The sequence below is a fragment of the Anopheles coluzzii genome, chromosome 3 (genome assembly GCF_943734685.1).
Source record: "Anopheles coluzzii chromosome 3, AcolN3, whole genome shotgun sequence".
Lineage (NCBI taxonomy): Eukaryota > Metazoa > Arthropoda > Insecta > Diptera > Culicidae > Anopheles > Anopheles coluzzii.
In genome coordinates this window covers 11,705,045-11,729,555 of record NC_064671.1, presented here as the reverse complement: position 1 = coordinate 11,729,555, position 24,511 = coordinate 11,705,045, and the positions used below count along the sequence as shown (strand labels likewise).

The 24,511-nt window shown below is 41.9% G+C and overlaps 3 protein-coding genes across 4 annotated transcripts in view; 1 reads left to right on the top strand and 2 right to left on the bottom strand.

The window, feature by feature from the left end:
- Positions 1–24,511, bottom strand: part of LOC120955361 (CD63 antigen-like) — an 86,489-nt gene that overhangs the window by 34,466 nt on the left and 27,512 nt on the right. The gene's annotated exons all lie outside the window — the stretch shown is intronic.
- Positions 600–2,722, bottom strand: LOC120955362 (dynein axonemal light chain 1-like). The gene is made up of 3 exons (XM_040376190.2): positions 1,490–2,722; positions 1,273–1,384; positions 600–1,150 (listed from the first exon to the last, which is right to left on the bottom strand). Exons 1-3 carry the CDS (start codon positions 1,642–1,644, stop codon positions 851–853), a joined length of 567 nt encoding a protein of 188 aa, XP_040232124.2. The 5' UTR covers positions 1,645–2,722; the 3' UTR covers positions 600–850.
- Positions 4,231–6,998, top strand: LOC120955357 (uncharacterized). The gene is made up of 2 exons (XM_040376183.2): positions 4,231–5,026; positions 5,103–6,998. The coding sequence occupies exons 1-2, from the start codon at positions 4,503–4,505 to the stop codon at positions 6,808–6,810; spliced, it is 2,232 nt and encodes a 743-aa protein (XP_040232117.2). The 5' UTR covers positions 4,231–4,502; the 3' UTR covers positions 6,811–6,998.

The following is a 24,511-nucleotide window of genomic DNA, read 5'->3' as shown; positions in this document are numbered from 1 at the left end:
GAAAAACTCCTTAATTCACGTCATCAAGCGTTGCTTTATACTTTAGCGTAGCTTTAGAATCTCACGAAGTGGAAATATCAACAATACACCAAATATAGTTTAATTATCTAACAATAATGATAGCAATCTAAAGGATAGTTTTAACTAACAAAACATGAAATTTTATCCAGGTTTTGTTCTTACAGACTTATCCAACAGTCCATATTTTTCTATTTTTTAACATATAACTCCCACCAAAACCATCTATCAAACCCATCTTTCCAACGACTGCATGAACTTACTGCACGCTAAACTGCACAGCACACTACCCCTTCCTTATGTGGGAAAAGTGAACTCAAGAGACAAAGTGGCACTCCATGTCGTGGAAAGTACAGTTGTCACGCTTGAAAGTTATTTGCACCCTATGTTGTATTGCACCTTCTTGTATTGCTACAAAGATCCATTCCATCGCAATCGTACGCTGCTTGACAAACGTGTCTGTACAGAACGCTCCACCCACCAAAAGACATCCTTCTTCTCCCCCAACAAACCATACCAAAAGATAGAGACATAACGTAAATTCTCCGATAGAAAGATAGGAAAAAACACAATCCCCCGAGTTACACGTGCTCAGTTTTCGTTTATGAATTCAAATATGAACTACCAAATCATTGCAGCAGCGGCAACCATTTCGCAGACACATGAGAGTGGTTTCCCGAGGGGCGCTTTATAAATTGAGCGCGGTTTGTGAACACCACGTGGGATACGGGGAGGCAAAGGATTAACCACCCTCTCAACCGTCTGCAAACCTTCCTAATAGCCGCAAAGGACACCATTACTCCCGCACACACACACACGCTCCCTCCTTCTGCTAGTCCTCGTCCTCGGTCAGCATCGGTACACCGTCGAGCTTCTTCAGTGTGGGCAACCGCTTCGTAACCTCCCGTACGTAAACCGCCTCTTCGAGGTTTTCCACCAGCGGGTTGCCGGCGAACACCAGGTCCTCGAGCGTGCTGGCAATGGCCTGCAGCTTTGCCAGCTCGCCCCAGTCACGTACGGAATTGTTCGCCATGTAGAGCACCTTCAGCCTGCGCAGGCTTTCCACACCCTTCAGCTTGTCGATCAGATTGTAGCTGATCCAAAGCTCTTCCAGCGTTTCGCCCACCACTTCCTACACGGGGGTTTGTACATACAAAATTGGGGGAAGAAGCAACAAAAAAGGCGTAAACATACACAGGCGACGACAGCTAAAGTATTTGTGTCCTGTTTCCACACAGACACACACACACGTACGATACCACTAAGCGATTTGATGTAGTTACGGCCGAGCGCAAGTATTCGCAAGTTTTTCATACCATTTAAGCCAGCGATTTTCTCAATCATGTTCGATGACAGGCTCAACTTTCTGTGACCAAAAAAAATCGTGTGGATTAGAGATGATGCATAGTGCGAAATAGAAGGTTTTTTTTTAAAAAAAAAAGGCCCTCCCCACGCAACAAGTCACACTTACTGACAGTTCACGAGCGTCCCGAGCGTACCGTCCATCTTCTCGATCGGTGGCCAGCGGAACTGTAGCTGTATGTCGGCGGCCTCGACCGGATCCTGTCCCTCGTGTTCTTCCTGCCAACGCTTCAGTGCTTCCTTAATTGAGGTGGAACGGGCCATCTTCTTCTTGCCAACTTCCGGCACAACTTCAAGCACACGCACACACCAAGCACACTTGAAATCTTTCAAAGGCTACTAAGCAGCTGTTTCACCGTTGCGAAGGGATACACCACACGCTCCATTACCCGGCTGGGTGTGGGATACGCCGGTTCGATCGATGTGATGCTTCGTGCGAAATCAGTGGCGTGTGGGAAGCGATTAATTAATTGCTTCACGACTCTGTCCATCGCGAACGAGGAGTCCCCGACACACGACGACACTGTCCAGCCAGTCATGTGCACAAAACTATCGGTTGGAAGTTTGGGCCCTAATCTTAGCATTTCACTAGAACGAGGCATTTAAGACTGAAATTAACGAGCGGTGGTGGCAGATAGAACTGTCAAGTGCAGCTGTTGCGTGGAAAATCAAGACGTGTGCTTTTGCTGCGGACAGTCACATAATAATGACGACACCAACATACGCCCCACCCTGTGACACACACGCGTCGTCTTCGTCGGGGAAAAACCATTGCACTTGAGATGCTGGGCGGGCTGGCTGGTGTTGGATGTTGATTTTTTCCACCACCGCCGCCACCCTCTCCCTGCGCGAGAGTGCAAAACAAATTGCTGCTACATAAACTGTGCGACAAACGGATGTCAACTTCTTTGGAGGAGAGACGCGTACGATGGAGTTGATGTTCTTTGCTACACCATCATCTCCTCGGAGCATCAACATTCACAGACCGACAGAGGGGTGTGTGGTTTAGGTGTAGGTAGGTATCACCCATAACTTCCATCTTTATTGCTTTTCTGTGCAAAAATTTAATAACACTGCTAGTTTGTTGCCGGCTTACGTCCATGTTTCCGGTCCGGGTACGAAAAACGGGAGGTTCTGGGAAGCTTTCTTCTTGCTAGTAGTAAAATAGCAACTGCAAGCGTGTATCATTTCTGTGACAGTGTATAGGGCCGACAGGGAAATAGTTTTGCCTAGTTTATGACGCGCGATGTGGATTCTGCTGTTCGCCTATCTAACGCATAAAAGAGCGACATGTTTGCTTGCAGTCCGGGTACACATACAGAATAATGACGGGCTCAAAAAGAAATGGTACTATCAAAACATCATCCAGGAATAAAATTAACGATGTAACTCCATCTCCGACAATTACCACTCCGGTTGCAGAATTATCTTAGAGAATACTTTTGGAAGTATTGTTATTTTATTTTTGTGTAACATTGCTTTACTGTTCCGATTAACTCATTATAGCTAACTTACAACGATGTTTTATTTTTATACGAGCATGAAGAAAACAGGAAAGTTAATGCACCTTTTTTAATACAGGGTTTCGAATCATATAAGGGAATAGTTCAATCACTTAGGAGAATGTTGCAAATCGGTAGGGGAATATTGCATGCAAGCTGTGGATGTTTGCAATCACTTACGGGAGTGTTGCAATCGATTAGGGGCGCCCTCAATGCGGCCCGCGAGGACAGGGTTAAGGTTAAATTAAATAGCTTTCTTTTCTAACAGATTATTTTTTTACTTCTGAAAGAAGAAAATCAAAATTCAATAAAAGAAAGCTGCAGAAATTTGATATATTTCAATAGTATTTTCTTAATTAAACGAGATTTGAACTTCCACTCATTCTAAAGGTAGCGTCAAAATGGAGGTCAACAAGGTTGATTGTGAAGCAATGCGGCCCGCGAACTGAAAAGTTTGGAGACCCCTGCCCTAATCGATTGCAACACTCCCCAATATGATTGCAAACTTCCACAGCTTGCTTGCAACATTCCCCTATCGATTTGCAACATTCCCCTAAGTGATTGAACTATTCCCTTTTTTCTCGTAAGGACGGCCTGGTTTCCCGTATCATTAAGAACTATTCCCTTATATGATTGGAAACCCTGTAAAACATTCAAACAAATAGAAATGCTTCACGCTAGACAAAATGGTAACCATATTTTGACAAATGGTGCTCATTGAGGCTATTGTGTTGTATTTTGCCACTCAATAAAGCTAAAAGGCACAGCTGCAAACATTAGGGTTTATCGATTTTGCATTGGGTTATGCAGAACAATTAATCAAAAGGATAGGAAAAGAAAATATTTCCTTTTTGTGTTGAAAAATAAGTGATAAGCGGTAATAAATAGTAAGTTAAAAATATCGATTGAACTACTTCACATGTCCTTTCTGCCCCACATTCCCATAAATATCATCGTAGTGTGTGAAAAAGTTGAAGAAAACTGACAAAAAACCTCAGAACTAGAGTCTTTTTTTTATTTATTTTAATGTGCTCTCCAATTAAGATCAATTTTGCAAAACAAGAGCTAAGTGAAAATAATTCAACAAAATCCAAAGACAAAGATCCTAATAAGATGCTTTGAGGGTACAGCTATACAGCTACACTTCATAAAAGAAGAACTTTAGCGATGGAATTGTAACTTGAGCACACTACACGACATTTTTTGGAGGTTAGATGGACTGATAAATTGAGTTGGATCTTTTGATCTCAAAGCTAACAATATATCAAGATGGGGATGTCATGATTAAAGTAAAAAACTGATTCTAGAATTATTTTATGCCGAATAATGTATAAGTCTCAAAAGTCCAACAATATCTTCAGTAGAAGTCACACCCAGAGGAACATTCAAAAAGGTCCCCATGTCATTGAACACATTTATCCCTCAACTGATATTAAATTCCTTTACGTCCAACACTTGGTACCTTCCCCTCGCAATGACTGATGTAAGTGTCTACATTCTTACCATACCCTGGGAAACGATCCATGGGAAACAATATTAGACGCTACTGTCGGGTCGGTTGCCAGTAAAAGCGTTTGCCATTAATTACCGGCCAAAAGCCCGCCAAAAAGCGACAGATTTATGATGTCGCACACAGCACGAGGCGCCGCTTCATTTGTACTCTCGCCCTCGCATCATAGGAACCACAGGCTCCACCACCGCACGCACTGGTGCTCACACCCCACAGCATGCTGCGAGCAATGTGTGCTGGCAGCCCGGCAACGGCAACAGAAAATGAGCGAAGAATCCCCCTATCCACCAGCAGCAGACGAGGTCGACAGCGTGCTACGTGACATTGCGCTCCAGAACCTACAGCTGCGCCGGCTCGCCACTGTCCTGCTGGTGGACGTCGAGTTTTTGCGCCTTTGCGAAATATTTGACGAGATTGAGCGTGCCCTGCAGCGGGCATATTGCAGCAACGCCGCAGTTGGTCGACATTCCAGCGGCAGCGAAACGGAGGATATTATTTCCCTGCTCGAGCTAAAGGTAAGGCTGCTGCGGCGTTCCAGCAGGGGCTGCTTGCAGCGCATTGCGAACTACAACGAGACACGCAAGGGGGACGCACCGGAGCGGCAGCAGAGTGGCTTCACGGAACGGCTTGAGACGTTAGTAAGCATTCAATGAGTAACAGTTTGGTGCGTTTGACCAAACGATCCTGAACCTATATTCTCATCGTTTCAGAGCCCTTGCACAGCTGACTCGAAGGCATAAAAACTTTCGAGCGAGTATTATCGACGTCATTTGGAGTTTGGGTGATATTTATCTACTGCGGGAGGTTGAGTCTTTGCTTAAAGGTACCGATTTCCTGCACGCCATTGTGCGCAACAACCATCAAAACGGTATCCACTCGCTTTCAACATCCAACATCGATCACACGATCGAGCTGAGCTGCGTTCGCTTACGGTTTGCCGTCAGTTCCTTGCTAATAATCGCACTCGTTCACTTCCGCGAGCTGCTCGAAGCGATGGAAAGCGAGGACAGTGTTCGTGCGCTGCATGCCAAGCTGCAGCAGGAGATTCGCCGCTCGCTGGACGAAGCGCAGGTGAACGAGGAAGAGCTTGCCTCGCTGCGCCAGAAGCTGTTCACGTCCGCCGACAGCCTCACTGTGCAGCGTAACATCGCGATCGAAAAGCGCGAAACGCGTGGACTCGAACTGCAGGAGCAGCTGCGCACGATCGATCTGCTCGAACTGGACCGGCAGGAAATTGAGGGCCGCGTAACGCAGCTAATCGAGCAGCGCGAAGCGATCCAGAAGCAGCTGGACGAACGGCGTGCCCTGCTGCAGGACGGTCTGCACGAGATCGTTCGGCTGGAGCACTTGATCGAGCAAATCGAGCGGGAAATATCGGAGCGCAAGGTGCGGTTCCAGCAGGAAGCGCAGCAGCTCGAACAACGACGGCTAGACATTCTCAACGATCCCTCCTTAAGTCCGGAGGAGAGACAACGGCTGCTGGCAGAGTGTGATGCACAGCAGCTACTGCTGCGTCAATCGCACACGAGCAACATTAACCTGCTGGAAGCTCGCTGCGACGAACTGAAACGCCAGTCCAAAAGTCTCGCCAACGATGTGGAAGCCTTTCGCGGCGAGGTAGCTCAGAAGCAAAGCGATAAGCTGGCAGAGCTGGAACGGCAGAAACTGCTCGCTACCACACCGTCCCAGATAGCGCTGATCGAGGCACAGATTCAGCAACAGCGGGCTGAGTTTAGCGAAAACTTCACCATGCTCGATCGGGCCAAGAATCGCACCGAGTACTTCACCGACGAACATGGCCGTTACTACGTGAACGAGGCGGGCGTGCGAATTTACAAGCGTGATTCAACTGCGTCCGAATATCAGCTCGGACCGGACGGTGAATGGGTGAAGGTTGCGTCCGCCATCGCACTACAATCCGACGAGCACGGCACTTTCTATGTAGACAAATTCGGGCAAAAGATTTACCAACGACAGCTATTTACCGACGCCAAAGGCACCTACTATCTCGACGAGAATGGCACGCGAGTTTACCAAACGCCCATCGGTAGCCCCTCGTCGGACGCATCGGACAGTGAGTTTATGTCTCTGTTTCACCGAACCCTACCACCATCGGCCAGTTCGCAGTCATCACTTGTGCAGTGCGAAGAATATCCGCCTGCGTCCCAATCGATGCAAGAACTGCGGGAACGTGTTGCGATCGATGTGGCCTACATTCAGCAAACGGTCGGAGTTGTGCTGCGGAAAGGGCTGGCCGCTCTCACCCGGACCAAACCGGATGATCCCATCGGCTATCTGGCCGATTACTTGAAGCTGTTTCAGCGGAACGCGCTAGAAACGAAGCGCCAGCAGGAACTGCTCGAACGCCTTCGATTGGAAGCAGCCGACGTTGGAATGGAAAACATTACCCCTGATTGAAAAGAACGTCGGTGAATGTGATCGGGTTTTGCATTTTCCAATTACAGCAGGGATTGTTTTATCGTGAAGCGCATCTTGGGTGAAATGCCGGGAGATACTCCAAATTGTATATTGGGAACGAATCTAAATTCTGTGCAAGGTTCAAATTATATGGCACATTAAAGTTTTATTTTATTTTCATCTTGAGTTTTGTGATTCACATTAACTTTGTTTATCCTCAATACTTGGTAAACGGGAAGGAATAAGAAGCAGACCGGCTATTTCTTATTTAGAAATAAGGGAAATAAATTAATGCAAACCTGCGGAATATAATTGGAAATATCAACAGATCTACGACGCGAATCATTCAGAGTTGAGTAATTCAGTGTTTGTAAGTTACACAAAAAGAAATCAATTCCAACATAGAAATACGAAATGCAAATACTTTCTGAACCAAATAAATTAAACATTGATGGAAAATATTATTTCATAACTCAAGCCTTAGCAGTCTCGTGGTACAGTCGTCAACTAGTATGACTTATAACAACATGCCTGTCATACGTAGGGGGCGACTATACCCCGCTATGGGTAAACCATATGTCACTGAAAGCCAAGCCCCACTACTGGTGCAGGCAGGCTATGACCGACAACGGCTGTTGCGCCAAAGAATAAGAAGAAGAAGAGGAAAAGAAGAAGAATAAGAAGAAGAAGAAGAAGAAGAAGAAGAAGAAGAAGAAGAAGAAGAAGAAGAAGAAGAAGAAGAAGAAGAAAAAGAAGAAGAAAAAGAAAAAGGAGAAGAAGAAGAAGAAGAATAAAAATCAATTTATGTTAAAAATATAGTATTCACGAATTATCTACGTGTAACAAGTTACAACTAAGAGGAAAAAAGTTAGAGCTCAAAAAAGGATTAGACACCAGAATGGGTCGTACCAACTCGGAAATAAAATATTTTCAAACAGATTGGGTTTTTTAACTCGAGAGATTCGTATAATTGAAGAGTATTATACTATATAATATTTTACTAAAGAATGATAAATCTTAAAAGTTTGATATAGATCAAGAGTCACAAAAATACAATATTATATTTGATTTAATGAAGTAAGGTATTGCATTACCTTCCTTCTCTCTAATTTAAAAACAAGATGTAAGATAAGCTATCCGAATATAGATGTATAAATTTTAAAAACTAATAAAACATTGATGAGACATAATAGTCCTACAAAAAAAACCAATTGGATTGTTCATATCATTGCAAAAAGAACTCCCAGCCTTTAAATTAACAAATGGATTAATATAGCCCCCCAAAGGTACGCAGCAAAATTCTTGCATCATGTGCCACACCGTGTAATGTCAGCACAAAATAATTAATTAATGTATTTCGTTCATTCACCGTCCACCAACATCGCGTTCAGGGGGGAAAGGATACAAAAAAGCGAAACCATCGGTCACAATGTTTCGCGCCGGGCGAACCAGCACGAACGCAGTTTACATTTCAACATCCAAATCCGCCTCACCATATGGTACACACCACCGGCCGGCGGCGGGAAGCCCTTTGGGAAAGATTAATAAATTACTATTGCTGCTGCGTTTGCTGTTGCTTCTGTTGCTGGATTGGGAATTTCCCAGCGCATTTTTGGACACGGACGGTCAATATTAACTTAACTGTAGCTCCGCTCTCGCTTTAGTGGCCCTTTTGGGGGACAGAGACAGCGGTTCAAAGCGAGGAGAAAAATGTGTAGATTTACCCAGCAACAGCTGAAAAAGTGTATCCATTCCTGACGCACAAATAGCGATCCTTTGAGGTGATCAAGTTGAAGAGAGTTTTGTTTAATGAATTCACAGTTTATTGATCTTAGTTCTGCTAACTCCAGGCGTTCCCGAGGCATTACAAATTATGTGCTGACCGCCAAACATCACAAGTCCTTCGGTCCTTCAAACCAAATCGGTACTAATGCAAACTGACAGGGGACGAACTCATTCAGAGGGATTAAATTAGAACAGATCAGAGAGTGTGTAAAGCGGTGTGGTAGTATACACCAGTTTGTTTGATCCCAACTATAATCACACCAATAAGTTATGGTGTGAACCATTTCACACCGCTAGCGGAAAAGCGGTTTGGTGGTTTGATAAGCTATCGATTTTTGCCCGTCGAGTTTCATGATGATTGGAACATGGACACACACAACCCACAGAGCACAACGCGTCGTCGTCTTCCGTCGTTCCTTCCTGTGTTGTTGGTTCATTCGCCGAAAAAGCAATGGTTCATAAAATTGATGGGATTCTGTATCAACAGTGATGGACTTATCGATCCCACGCTTACTACCCATTGTGGTTGCTTTTGGAACCTCATTCGTGTATCCAGTTTGAGCCTTCTCCTTCCTTTGTTTTTTTTTCCTAAGTTCTTCTTCCTCTAAGTCTCTGGCAGGGCAGCTGGATTTGGGTTGATAAAATAAATGAGCGTCGTGTATCAATTCATCCGTCTTCCAATTCGGAATCGAGGAGGTTGTATCCTCGGGAAAACAGGAAGCATGATGAAGATGAAACGAGCGCTATAGGAAAATATTAAATTAACCCCTGAAGTCATACAACATAGTTGTATGGAAGTAATATTGTGGATTTAAAGGTAGCATTTTTACTGTTTTAGTTTGATAATTGTAACTACATATACACTCTTCTTTAAGTAGTATTTTATTGGAATAATTCTAAATTAAAACCCTCTTAACGCTGAAGGGTTATTTGTGGTGAACTTGTGTTAACAAATGTGAGTTACACATTTTTCCACCACGTTGCACGCTGAGATCTCTCCCTGTTCTGCTCTGTCTGTTTCTTTACCTCACACACACACACACATACACACACACACACATTTTGAGAGGACGGCATCAACGTCCACAAGTGTCCATCATAATCATCGCCTGACCGTTTGGAAGACGAATGGTAAAAGATTCACCACTCTGGGGAGCCCCATCTGGAAAAATGTTCAACCTCATCCCGGGAGGGGGGGCCGAGAACTCTTAATTAAATCACAAACCCCGATGCCTGCCAGTGTAGAGCCAGATGGTGGACCATTCCGAATGAAATAAAAGTTGTGTGTTTGAGTTTTTCCCTAGGACGAATAAAACTTTCTTGTCCCCAGGTTGTCCCCGCGGTGATTTGATTTCCTTCACTATGTGGATAAGGATTCTTTTGGTTCATTTCCATTCTTAGCCACCTAGAGTTGAATTCAAAGCGAAACGGGAAAGGTAATTGGAAAATACTGATTGAAAACACTCACAAAAAACTATATTTATGCAAATTGGCGTATGTATTTTTTTTTTTTGCTACTGAAATTCTTTGTTTAATTACAATCGATTTTATGCTAATGTATTCCTTTAGGGGATTCTGATGTATCTGAATTGGCACAAATCAGCGATACTACACAATTTGTCAATAATTCATTATCTAAGGAATCCAAAACGGATATTTCCTTTCCAACAGTAATATTATAATTACAGTTGGAAGGCATGAACAGTGTAAAAAGAATGTGTGAATGTTGTTTAAACTGATTAACCAAAGCAAAATCACTGCTGAGTCTATTAGAGACTACATGACATGTGTTGAGATTGATCGTATAAAGTTATACACCTACGAGAGGTAAGCAAACAACACAGCCTATACCACATGTCTGACCAATAAACCCAAGATTACGCTGTGGATTAAATCATGTTCATTCAAGCGAGCGCACTGCCGAAACCACCCACAAACCCGAGATGAAAAATTCGCCAATCTCATACTTGGTGCGTTTATGAGCATACCCAGAGCTAGGCCCCGTTTATGATGGCGTACATACATACAAAAAGCCCTTACTACCATATTAGTGTCGGTTGCGACGGTGACCACAAAGGCGTACTTTAATGCTGATAGCAGCTTTGCTTACGACCGTACATTCAACAGGAGCGAAGCTGCTTAAGCAAACGGCAGCAGGGCCGTGTTAAATCCGTTTTCCCAGAACACCAGCTTTCACAGACCAGAGCGTTTAGAACGATCGACTGGTTTGTGTAAACACACTCTAATAAAACACTCTCCTCGCCTATACACTCACGAATCTTAAGAGATAAATGCGAATTAGGCATAATTTCGAAGCCGATTTGGAGTCGAAGTTTGTGGTGTGAGGAGTTGTGAAAATTCTTCAAAATTTTCTACATTTCAAATTTCAACACCAGGTGATATTTATTTACTTATTTAAGCTTCAAACGCAAGAGCTTCAGTTTATCGGAACAGAGCGTAACATATTAAATTTCAAAAGATTTAAAAATGTAACTAAAAGCTCAATAAAAGAACACACAAATACAAAATTTCAAAAATTATAATTTATAACCATTTTTTATAATAAATTTAAATAAATTCATATAAATCAATCTCGTATGCTTTGAAAATTAATTTCACACGAAATTTATTGACTTAAATTTTTTTTTCAATTTTTATTACACACCGCTTTAATAATTCATACATAAAGTTCAATTAATTATAACAAAATTCGTCACTTGCATCCATCAACCAAGCTGTCCCTTCTTCTTCGAACTGTGCGACACACAGCTGAACGGGAAAACGTAGCTAATTAAGGAATATATATTTGTGATTCACTCATACAGAAAGAGACATTTTCTGTCATCGATTTCGATTTGCATTCCAATTTCCACAGTTCGCCACGCCAATCCGAAATGCTGCTACTTTGCATCGTATTAATTAGGATGCTTTTGATGAACCACACTTGAGGGAAATATTCGATTGAACGACGATAATTTAAATGGTAATTTGTGAATACGATGTACAAATAACAGTTTCATGCAATTATATTGAAAAGGCAGTTTGTTTTTGTGCTCAATGTGTTTTGCCCATTTGAATTCATTTACACACACATTTATTTGATAAAAATCTTTCGTTTCTCTCTTTTGATCATTTGAATGACAGCACTTGGCACGAACAGGTGCTTTCAATTGATCCAAAAATGATCATGCAACGAAATTCTCTACAGAAAAAGTTACATAAAAAATACAATAAAATTACTTTTTGTACTGTATTTCAATTTTTTATTTATTTTTTTTATATTGACTATCAGTCATAAATACCCTTCTTTGTAATCCAACTGCGCGTACCAATCTATCTATTTTAATATCTCACTGAAACGCAACACGAACTGAATTGATTCCGTGGAATTTGGAAAATGAATATTGACAGCAAAGCGGGAAACAGCTTAGGTAACGGCAATGTTATGTATTCCCTTACGTACGAGATGGAAGCCCAATAATAAATCCTGCCACATTACTACCAAAAAAAAAAATCTTAGTATATTAAAATTCGTTCGAATGAATAAAACTCCTACACGCAGAATGTTTTGAAGACAAATAAAAACAAATACAAGAGTGCGTCTGAAGTCATAGCAACAGAATCGATACACTTGCGAGATGAATAAGCGTGCAAGCAAGCAAGCGAGCAAGGGTCACTTGGCTGTCTTTTATCGCGATTTACAGGTATTTTGAATAATGTTCACGATAAGAAAGTTCTAAAGGCAGCAAAGGAATGCTGCTTGCCGGTGACCCTCATCATTGCAATTCTAGGAAGGGCATCGTTCCGCACGGAACGAACTGCTGGGAATCAAACGTAAATGTCAGATTTCTTCCACCATAACCAACTTTCCGAATCATTTGATTCACGATAAGAAACTTTCCATGGAAACAGAACGGACGCCCACAAACGCACGTATGTATGATATTACTTTCCAAATGTTTTGTGTTTATCGCTGCAAAAAGATGTTTCCCTTTGCAGTGGATTTCTGCGTGTAAGATAGCACACAAGAGGCAGCAGCTGTAAGATCATTGCAAGCAAACTTAATTTCTTGTTGGAAAGCGATACTTGACGAAGGGACCGAATACGGGTACAACACAACGCTTGTGGCTGAGCGAGTAGAACCTGACGGTCCCCACCCGTAATCCATCTTGACGCGGGAAAAGAAGACGTATGAGAGTGTGTGTGAGACGTCCTAACAAGACGTACGGGTGAAGGTTTTTGTAGAAATGCGTAACAGAATACGTTATTTTGCAATTCTACGCGTCTACGTTGTCGATAGCAGTAACATACGTAACGAGATCGCTTAAGGAATCATTTTACCTGAGATGAGATCGGCCAGAAAGCAAGCACACGACGGCTATTGGCAGTCATACGTAAAAAAGCATTGCGATTGTGTAGCAAGTTGTTCAAGATATTGCCTTTGGCTTGGGGTATCGTCGTTAGCGGCTAAATTGGCTAGCATCTTGTTACTGAGATTTCCCTCCAATACGCGGTATCTAAGCAAATACCAGCAAGGAACACTCTTGGCCCTACAAATGTAGTGGTTTGTCGAGAATTGAAGTTAAACGATGCCGGCCGTGGCTGTACAAGTAAGTAGTAGTAGGAGCATTGGATGGTTTTTGGGAGAAAGCAAGTATACATTTTCGAGAATTATTATCATATCAAATATTGGGTGGGTCTTGCTTGAGGTATAGCTGCTGTTCAGTAAAGCCTTTATGTTCAATGTGTTCAAGATGTTCTGCAATAAAATAGATGTTTGAACAAAAGAATAAAATAAATATATAACTGTCCATGATTATATCTTTTTGAAACAACATTTGTATCTCTTCGGGAGCTATTTCAATATAAAAATCAAATATTTATTTAATGAAATATTCCGACTCTTCTAATTTGACCAAAGTATAGAATTACTCTGGGTCGAAGGACCATCGGTAACACTTTCTTGCAAAAGCAAACTAGAGTTTAGAGTAACTAAAAGTAACTAGTTATATTTCCGAGTAACTATTTGATTACCAGTAACTGGTCAGAATTTAAATAGAGAAAATAAGTTAATAATAACTAGCTTGAACTGAAGTGGCAAGGTAGCATGGAGTCGTCCACCATTAAGGCTCGGATATAGGATTGGCAGAGGAAAGTGTGTGACCATGAGCAGTTTCGGACATTCCTGCTGCAGGCCAAAACCACAAGTAACTGGTAAGAGTATAGAGCAATGAGAATCAAGTTACTAAAACTACTTGAAAATATCTTATCTTCGGGATAAATTGAGACTCAAAGACGGGATGAGACTCAAAAAAAGTAAAAGTGACTGCCAAAATTAACTAGTTCAGCTGATTTTTTGCCGCTAGCTATTTCCGCTAGCGTGTACACGACTAACATACACTAACGAGACGCTGACAGAATACAAGCCAGGTTTTTCCAATCTGTTCTTCTTTGTCGCTGTGCAAATGAGATAAAATATGCATGGTGCAACCCTATATACGCACACCTACTATACTCACTCACAACACGTCCCAAGCGTGCCCTGGCACCAAGCGCAACCTAAAGAGCATTGTTGTTTGTCGAGCAAAAGAAGCAGCAGCGTCTGTCAACATCATATGACACAGATGAGCGGCATCGTCCACAACAAAAGCTCTTATCTCGGAACTCAGCACAGAGAGACGCGTAGCGTGGAATTAGCGCAACAAAAAGATAGAGATTCTATCCTAAGCGAACGGTGATGATGTACACCTTGCCAGAGGGGGATGTGGATGGATAATGCATAAAGAGAGTGCACAAAAATTCAAATGTACAACTAAACGCTTCGGCCGCAGGGAACGCGTGCGAATTAAGGTGTACTGGGAGGGAGTAGTCTGTACTATGCATTTCTATGCAGCAGAACGCAGCAAGAACGACCAATCTCCAAATTGTCTTGAAATGCATGAGAAAGTGTGCTAAGAGGAAAATGCATTATGCAAATGTTGTACCAGAGGCACGTCTTCTCCCTCTCCTTTCGAGACAGTTTTCTCATTCAAGGCGTTCATTTGCGTTCGTTTTATCTAGAGCGAACGACGAGAAGGTTCAAAACGCTTTATGACTCTTAATGTTTATTATGAAGCAGACAGCAACAACAGCCAAAAGAACACAGAAAACGGCTCAAATAAAAAATAGACAAAATATTAAAAAAAAATCAGTTTGTTTTGCGTCATGTTGGGTCATTCCTAACAAATAAATGATTCATCTTTTGAAGGTAGGGATTAAATAAATGCATCGAGCTTTGAATAAGGTTTGAGTGCCTGCTAACGGAAACAAACAACCCGCGCTTGGCCTAAACATCTCTCTATGGAGCATTACATTATTCAACATTACCTTTTGCAAAATTCAATAATCAACCCTTTTCCTTTTTCCGGCTAACTTCTTTGGGTTAAAACACGTGCAAATAGATAATTTCGGAAACCGGAAACCGGTTAGCTAAGAATTATCACGAAGAGGCCATCTTTGTTGGTAAGAGCAGCATGACAAAAAACTTCAAACGAAAATTAAATTTTCGGCTGCTTCACACAAAATATGAAACAGTTCAGTGGCTAAAACAGCGGGAAAAGCAGCACTCGGTACAATTGACTGCTTTCAACCGGATGAGCAACGGGAAAACTTGTTCACTCGAAAGAAAAAAACTGGTCAACATCCGGCTGGAAACGGGCAAAATGTTCAAAATTGCCTCAGAGAAAATCTGTCTCACTTTTCCTTCTACCCTTTTTCTGTTTATCACCCTGCGTTGCGTTGAATTATAGGAAAAATAGGAAGCGGAGGAGAAAATTGAATACATCCCTGACAAGCTGCCACCGGCAACGAAACATGAGTCCTGTTTTCCGATGTCTCCATCAGCAAGAATGTCCCTATCGTGAGCACTACTGGCCCCCATCGTCTTGGAACCCGCGCACCACTCCACTCCATGGATGCGTTTTTATCGCGCCCGCGTTGTTCCTCCATCCGGCAAAACCGCGCGCGCTTACGTTTGGAGAGACGGCAACGACGAGTTTTCCTCCGCAAAAACATGCCAAACAGCTTGATCAGCATTTTATGTCAATGTGTCACCCGGTTTGCTCCAAGTGTCGGGTTCCACAAAAAAAAGGGTAAAAAGTGTGTGTCTGTGTCTGTGTGTGATGCGCTAGCAAAGATTCAGCTTCCGAAACTTGCAAAAGCAGGGAAGATTTCTCTCCCAGAATGAAACTAATAGCAGCTCAACTCAAAGTCGAGCGAACGAGAGCTGCCACACGGGAGCCTGGCCAGCCCTCCTCCCTCACAATGTAACCGGGACGGAAATGGTTGTAATGGAAACGGAGCCTGGCGGTGGTTGGTGAAAGTGTTGCCATTATCTAATTAAAGATAATTTATTGCAGCGAAGCAGCAGGGTGGGCGGGCGGGTAGCAAATGCTGCTGGTTGTAACGATTCGCTTCTGGGATGAATCTCTTTGATGAGTTTTATAATTACGAAAGCAATTGTCCAACAATTTCTGCCAATAGGCTTGGTGGAGAGGGCGAAGGAAAACTGTGGTTCTTGGGGCAGATCGGACAGTAGGGAATGTCTTCAAAATTAATGCGCCACCGAAAGGCGTTTCAAATCTAAGAATATAGCGTAAGATTCATGGAACATCTATATAAAAAGCAATTTTAAACGTAGCGGAAATTGATTGATTATACTTCTTCCCAAGATTTACATACAATATTAGTCTGAATGTTTCATTCGTTATGAATGAAATTTAAACTTTAAAGTTTGAAATTCTAACTTCCTATTCACTGCAGCCTGAATTCACCGCAAGGAAAATTGATTGATTAAATTGAATGGATAATGAGTATATACATTATAACTCATCAAAATGCTCTGTTATATCGTTCACCAGGAAAAGATATCCCATTATTTACGATTACAAAATTCATGCTAGATCAGTGCCACGAACAAATGTGATCCGCGATTTAGGCGTTCATTTAGATAGCAGACTAACGTTCCAGAACCACTATGAAGAAGCAATACTATCAAATGCTTTGCGTTTATTAGGCTTCATTTTGCGTGATGGGAGAGTCCTTCAAGGATCCATTCAGTGTAAAAGCTCTGTATTGTGCAATTGTCCGTCCTACCTTAAAATTTGCTAGTATTGGGGCCCTTTCCGTTTGAAGTTCGTAGGCTTAAATATCAGCCTGTCAGCTGTTTGCATTGTATAGCAGTTTTCGAGCAGCTATCTAAGTCGGTATAATATACAGGTGAGCTTATCCCAAGGTGTATGAAATTAGAAGGCTGATTTTTATTGCTTCTGCTTCTGAATGAAGATTTTGTGAGTGTTTTGTGTATTCGTCAAGCCTCCAGAAAGCACTTTGGAGCAAAAGTTTTCACTCGTTCTGTCAAAAAGTGATGTTCAAAATTGGTTATAAAAAAATGCTATGAGACCACCTGGACTACATACACTATGATTCTAGATTCCACCACCTGATCTCTTTAATGCACCTTGGGATAAATGTAAACAATACCGTGTTTTCGAGCAGGTACTTGAAAATTGCAGGCTAGTTTTGTGTGTGGTTTTGTATGGAGTGTTTACATGATTTCAGCCTCAAACTGTCAAACTCCATACAAAAAACTAACTAGAATCGTGAAGGCCCCCATTATTTGAACTCCGACACAGCAATACTTAATAGATAGGCTAGAATCGGTCCTACGCAAGCTTATTCGTTCATTGTTTTATCGTCTCCCGTGGTCTCGTAATTCTGTTTGTCCCCCTTACTGTACAGGGTGTGCCTGTTGTTTGGATTAGAACCTCTGCAACTTAGAAGAAAGACACAGGCACAGTGCTTATTTATACACAATCTTATTAGTGGATTTTTAGACGCCTCTTCAATTCTCGGTAAATCAAAGTTTCAGGCCCCCAGTAGGATGTTAAGACCCAGGACACTATTCAACATAGAGTTCAGATCGACTAATTTTGGATCCAACGATCACTTATTAAAAATGATAAGTGCTTATAACTCGCTAGGAAACTCTCTACACTACTCTTCTACACTCTACTCTTTTCAACACTAATAAATATAAGTATACTAAAACGTTCTGTAATATCTACACTCAACATTTTTCAAGTGCAAGTTCAACATAGTTAAACAATCTCCAGCAATGAGGTCATTAAAAAGAATACATATTAATTATTAACACAATGTACTGTCTGAGTTAATAATTATGCACTGAAGCTATACTTATGTGAAACACAAAATGAATAAGCTGTCATCGTCGTAAATAAAACACAGTCAATAAAAATGCTATAAATTAAGACAAAAACATTAATCTGGCAGATAACGCTTTGACAGATAATTGTAACTATCATCAAAGTATCATCATAAACTTCATCATAAATAGTCCTAGCCTTGTCTCCTTCATTCTCCAATTCATCCATACACTTTTGACAACTTTGTAAAAAACACATATTATCGCTTCCTTGTGATTTACGCGAATGGCTTCGATACGTGTGCGATTGGGTATTTACTTTCTCTCAGCAACATAAATAATGAACGATGCGCCTGGCGACGTTTTCCCGAAATCAACCAGCGCCAAACGCGATCGCGCTTTCCCTACCCTCCTTTTATCGACAACTTTGCACATCCTACCAGCTCCAGCTTTTCGGGAGGAAAGTATTTTGAAAACAACCACACAAAATCGTGACAAAACTTTTACAAAACAACTTTGTCTGCCTTTACAAACATACACACACACGCTGCTGCGCGATTGGGAAAGCTTCTTGCAAGCATGAAAAAGGAAGTTTGAGGATCTAAATCTGAACGAACAAGTATAACTTTAATAAGAATACTTCAACCGAAAGACATTTTTACATACGGCACACGGCTCAAAGACGTCACCGTAACGAACCGAAGCTGCCGCCGCGGCGATACTTGGAGGGACTGTTTTAATAGGCGCTGTAATTCTTAAATTATGTTTCCCACGCCGTGCCGTATTCCACCGCAGCCCTTAGGGCGCGGTTTGGTTGGGGGGGTGTGCAATCGCGTTAAGGGCCGCCGCAGCACCATGAATTATCTTTTACCCTGTACTTATGGTAGAACTTTTTGTTGTTGCCGTTGTTGCCTCCACTGTACATTGGGTTTGATGAGAAAATTGTCAAAACATTTATTTTTGCTCCGTTGTCATCAACCGGCATGGTAATTTGCTGCGAAACACAAAGCTTCAGAGCACAATCATCGAGGCAATAGAAACTTTTTCCCGCTGTTTGTGTGTACTGCACTGTCTGGGTCTGGCCTAAAGCGTTTATCGTACTTTTTGTCGTTGTTTTAATACGTTTCTTCTTCTACAGTGCGACCTACCATACGTATAGTCAGACGTGAACAGGAACGTCAAAAAAATAGCACAATGTTTAACATTCTAATGCATTCGAATGCAGCATTAAACTATGGGTCGTAAAAAGGTAACGTGAAAGATCGTATAAATTGACAGATGATCGATAAATCTTCAGCAGTTTTAGATTTACAGGCACATTTTAATTACCCAATAAGGTATAAAGTAGTGATGGAAGCACGGACTAGGGCCTACCCGAAGCCGATTCTGATTCCGGAGTCGATTCCAGAGCCGATGCCGGAGCCGATGCCGGAGTCGATTACTAAGCCGACTGTGGAGTTGACTCCGGAGCCGATTCTGGAGTCAACTCCAAATCCGAAATCGGAATCGGAATTGACCTGAGAATCACAATTTGCTCCGGAAACGGAATAAGAGTTGACTCCAGAATTTGAATTAGCTCCGAAATGAGAATCAGAATTGAAATAGAAATCAGTTCGGGATGGAGGCATGGAGTGCAGAAGCGAAATCAGTTCGGGAAACTCCATGAGAATGGATCGTTTACAAGTGAATTTGGATTCTTTATGGCTTTCAATACATAGTATTTTTGGACCCATTGTACAGGGACGGTCTTATTGTACAGTCGTCAACTCGTACGACTTAACAGTATATCGGTCATAGGTTCAACCCTCATATGGACCCGTAGCAAGGACTTTTACTATCCGGCTGCTTGGTACTGAATAAAGTCTTGAAAGCCTGTACAAGCCGGCATGTCCCTATAGGACGTTTATGCCAAGTAGAAGATCATTGGACCCACACGCCTATTCTTACGGAGATGCCGAAACCGACTCCGATTTCGACGACGATTCTGATATTGCAGCCAAATTCAACTCCGGACCCAATTTCGACTCCAGAACCGAACCTGATTCCGGAGCCGTTTCCAGATATGATTTTGATTCCGGGGCCGATTCCTAAATCGATTCCGGAAACTTATTCCGGACCTACTATCCGGAATTCATTCCAGAAAACTTCGGAGCTAGCTGACGAAAACTTCATTTTTCCCATCACTAGTACATAGTGAACTTTTCAACTCATTACAGTAGTAGTTAAAACCAAAATGACGCGGAGTGTCTACTTTATGGGCTTGGATGTAGTGACGAAAGGCCACTTGCTCGTTAAAAGGGAATACAAAGATTCCCTTTGAAAACCTGCCCCTTGATAGAGCGGAATGAAACCAAGTACTTGACTTGAGGCCGTGTGATCTAACGGTGTAAATTTTGAATAGAAAGCTTGTATAAGACCGACAAGATAATGTAAATCGGTTGATGTGGAGGTATATTTCAACAAGAGCACAACATAGTGCATTTATGAGTTAACCCTTCGGTTTAAAACGATGTACTAGTATGTAGTATATATGTCATAAAAATATAATTATTCACCAGGTATAATTATTTCCTCTTTAATGAGTATTCCCTATTCATAACTAACCATAAAGAAACTCGTTATCATCATATGCAACATCAGTACAAACTACCACAACAATACTCTGCACCCCGTCGAAGCCACCGCCATCTGGCTACGCTCTGGCAATTATAAGAGGCCATAAAACATTGCATTCTAGAAAGTTTACTTTTCAAATCTTCTCTAAAGAAATAGTGCACTCCTACTATCCTACCATCCAAGTTTCAGCCAACAAAACGGCTTCCAATTTATCAGCTGCACAAAGTTGTGTCTTTCCGACGTTGCAGCATACCAACACACACCCATCCCGGGTGCTGCGCTACACTTCCTCCTACGGGGTGAGTAGTAGAGTTTTACTCTAATTTCTTCCAAATGCTTCACAATCCCGGGCAACTCCGGTGTCAGTGAGCGCGCGTAGGAGGTGCTGCTTGATAGAAGAAATTAAAATTACTCTCCCTTTTTTTTCGTTCACCACCTCCGTGCCTGTGCGTTGGCATCAGCTGTTTGCCATCCGTCTGATACTTCGGATGAAATGGTGTTAGTGCACAAGGTTATATACCGAAGGGTGAGAGGGAGTACAAGGTGACGTGACGACGACGGTGACGGAAATTAAAATTAATTCAATTCTTAATTTTGCCGTTTTACAGCTACCGCCAACACCAAAAGGGCAAAATATGCGGTGATGCTTCTATAGAATTTGAGGCTCCATTTTAAAATTGGTTTGATGCCGAAAAGGAATTGCTCAACTGGTACGTAGTAGTTTCATTTGCTTCGTTGCAGCAGAACCAAACCAGCTCTCTATGAACTTCTTCAGTTTCATCCGTTGTTAAAGATTAACAAATATCAAAATCACTGAATAGCTCTGTTGTACGTTACCTGTAACGAGAATAAAAGAAGGAAGGAAATTAGATTTTTTTTACATACATGAAGTGAAAGTCACAAATGTGTTATAATGTACATTGGGTAGACAATACTAAAACAATCTTATTTAAAATCTAATTAATCTTTCTACAAACTGTAAAACCGTAGAAAAAAAACCATTCTTTGAGAGGCGTAGATCATAAAAATGTCGAAAGATGCCACAAACAAACAGTAGACAATCATCATCAGCAACCACATTGCAGTGCAGAAGAAGAATGTCACCAGAGCATCGTGCTGCTGATGGCATCGAAGGCAAAGTAAAAAATAAAACGCACACCATTTTAACCCATTTACTGTCGACTAATGGGTGTAGAAATTTATGAGCCACGCGCACCACCAGCCATTTTATGCACCAATTTCGCAGTTCCTACATTCTCGGCTTCTCGCTTGGAGCACCATTTAGCAAGAAAAAGCACCAAGACGAAACCATAAATTGAGATAACGAGGACAGGATGCAAAGACGTGCAGCAGCAGCACTTGTGGGTACCAAAATATCTCAAGTTGGTGAAGAAATTCCCGCTCCTTAGGATCTTTATCGCTGCTTTCGCACACTTCCCCCTTAATGTGACAATGCGTTCTAGCAAGGCACACACCCACTTCTAACATCAAACACCGAAAGCAGTAGAGCTTTGGAGCAAGCTGTCACACGAGAGTGAGAGGTGTGTGGTACGTTTCCCTACACCCGAACCGGGTCTTTCTTTCATGAAATTTATAGACATCGTTTAAGAAGAAGAGCTCAAAGCTCAAAGAAAATTGCACAAACGATCGTTTCGGTTGACACATTTTTGAAGTCAAGGCACACAAACTCATCACTTGCTTTGACGAAACCTTTTTGTAAGGCCCAATTTTGGTTTCGGCGCACCGAAAGGTCGTTCTAAAATCACAGACCATTGACCTAACGTCCCAATTGTCCTCTTTTTTGTTTGAATGGCGGGTCTTCCGGGATCACGATTTACACTAATTGATAAACTTTTCTTGGAGCTGATGTTTATCATCACCCAACGAACAAAAGCTCACGAGAAGTCGTTGTTTATTTTGCTGTATAAAAAACTGTTAAAACTTTTCAAAATAAATGCGATTTCTTAGACAAGATGTTATACTCTCTTACAGCAATAAAAGATATAGCAATATACTACACAACCTTACGTCGTTTTTCTTTCTTATCTAAGCCTATCCACCTGTCGCTCTTTGTATTCAACTCATCGACAGCCCAACGGGATAAATTACATTAATGGCATATCCAGGCTGCTCGTGCTGTAGTAGTGGACTGTCCAAAGGGACATAATTATGGTAGCCCAACACAGATAGCAGACAGCAACAAGGGAAATAAACACACTCATTCGAACACGATCCTCGCTCGCCCACATTATGTTACGGCGTTGCGGCGAAGGCTGTCTGTGTGCTATAACCGGACACGCTCTCCTCTAAGCGTAAATGATGATATCCTCTCCGCAATGGTTATGATGTTGCTGATTATGTTACGAAGATTGCGCCGTCCACCAGCGCCGCTGATTAGACCTCGTGCATTGTTCCATGCCTGTTGCACGCACAAGGAAGCAATGGAAGGAAGAGCAACAACACAAAAAAACACCAAAAATAGAAAGAAAACAAAAGATAATCTACACCAAGGACAAAAGGGGGTTCGTCCCCCAACGGTTTTTTTTCGGTAAGCGTGATTGGTAGGAAAATTAATCGAATAAAATATGCATAAACAAATTACGCCGACGATTGTTGGACCGAACGGAACGAATAATTTTCCACCACTCAGTGGGTGGGCTCTAAAAGGAGGGAAAACGAAGAACGTATCATGGGAGGGAGCGCGTTTTTTCTTTGGGGTGAAGTGAAGGCTTATCAGCGGGTAATTTAATAGCGTGTATTGTGATGAAGTGAAACGCGCAAAAGAAACAAAAAATCAACCCTAAAACAAAATAAAGCTCGCGGTGTGATGTCAATTTAAACGAATTTGACACTGTAAAACACAATTACCCACCAATTTGCCCGTAAGGAAAGGCATTACTGTGCCAAAACAACTTAAACAAACCCTGTGTGCCGCCGGTAGAGTAGTAGTCAAACGGCACAAAGAGGCAGAGGAAAAACGGTACCGGAAATCACAACCCACCTAAGCACACCACCCACAGCCACGGGGACAAACACGCGCATGAATAAATTACCATCATTACAGTTAGAAATTACGCCGCCAAACAGCAACAATCGAACGTGTGGTGGTGTTGCGCCGCTGAAGACGATTTTGTTGTTGAACGACAATCGAAGAACAATGACCGGCGGTTTAGGGTTTAGCGTTGCTGGGGTGTTACAAATGTAAAGGAGAATGGCAAAAATAAACGACAAAAGACGAAACAAATTAATTGTTGTTCATGGTCATTGCAAATGTAATGTAAAAGCGATAAACTGTTGCATTTTCCCTGCGGGTCGATTGTACCCTATTTAGCGGTACCGGTATTTATGTTGTGTTACTTATTGAAACAATCGAAATAGGTGAAGACGATCCCACAGGCTCATTATTGCCCGTTTTCACATTGTAGGAGAGGAAAAGAGAAAAGGTGTTTCAAGCTTGAACGCCAGAACGCGTCTTTTGGGATTGCCATGTTTGATGCGCGTGTCAATTTTGTGTTTCAATATTTCGTACAATTCTGTCAAGCTAAGTAAATGTTAGCCTTTGGAGAAGGTTATTGGTCAGGAGTTTAGACGCTTAATGGCACAAGCCAAGCAATTTGTGGTGAGATTTCTTATCAATTTACTTTCCGATCGACATGGTTACCATGATGTTGAGGAATTCTAGTAGAATTTGTCCATAAAATCAGACAATTTTCTGATTTCACTGCTCTGAGTAAGGAGACTATTCTTCTTCTATTTGTGTATTTTCGTCATATTTGTTGGTCCTAGAAACAAACACTAATTCTGAGTTAATACTGAGTGGTAGTAAATTTTATTAAGCGGATATCGTTGTTCCTGTATCGATGGCATTGGTCACCATTTACTAAAGTGATCTGGTTGTTTGTATTATTATTACTGGGTTTCCAGGGGTTCTCATAGTTATGGGACACTTCCGCGACTCTTTCTTATGGGAAGTGAACTTCATATGATGGAAATTGGACTTTATGGCACACTTTTTGGACAGGTTTCTTTTAAACTCTCATTGGATTTGTCCAACAAGGGTGCTATAGAGTCTAATTCACATTGCATTAAGTTCATTTC

What these genes read in the sequence shown, in the direction of transcription:
- LOC120955357 (XM_040376183.2), top strand. Translation starts at nt 4,503, where the DNA reads ATGATGTCGCACACAGCACGAGGCGCCGCTTCATTTGTACTCTCGCCC. An exon ending in TTCACGGAACGGCTTGAGAC is followed by an intron (nt 5,027 to 5,102) that starts GTTAGTAAGCAT and finishes TCATCGTTTCAG; the next exon opens with AGCCCTTGCACAGCTGACTC.
- LOC120955362 (XM_040376190.2), bottom strand. Translation starts at nt 1,644, where the DNA reads ATGGCCCGTTCCACCTCAATTAAGGAAGCACTGAAGCGTTGGCAGGAA. An exon ending in GGGACGCTCGTGAACTGTCA is followed by an intron (nt 1,385 to 1,489) that starts GTAAGTGTGACT and finishes TTTTGGTCACAG; the next exon opens with AAAGTTGAGCCTGTCATCGA. An exon ending in TCAAATCGCTTAGTGGTATC is followed by an intron (nt 1,151 to 1,272) that starts GTACGTGTGTGT and finishes ACCCCCGTGTAG; the next exon opens with GAAGTGGTGGGCGAAACGCT.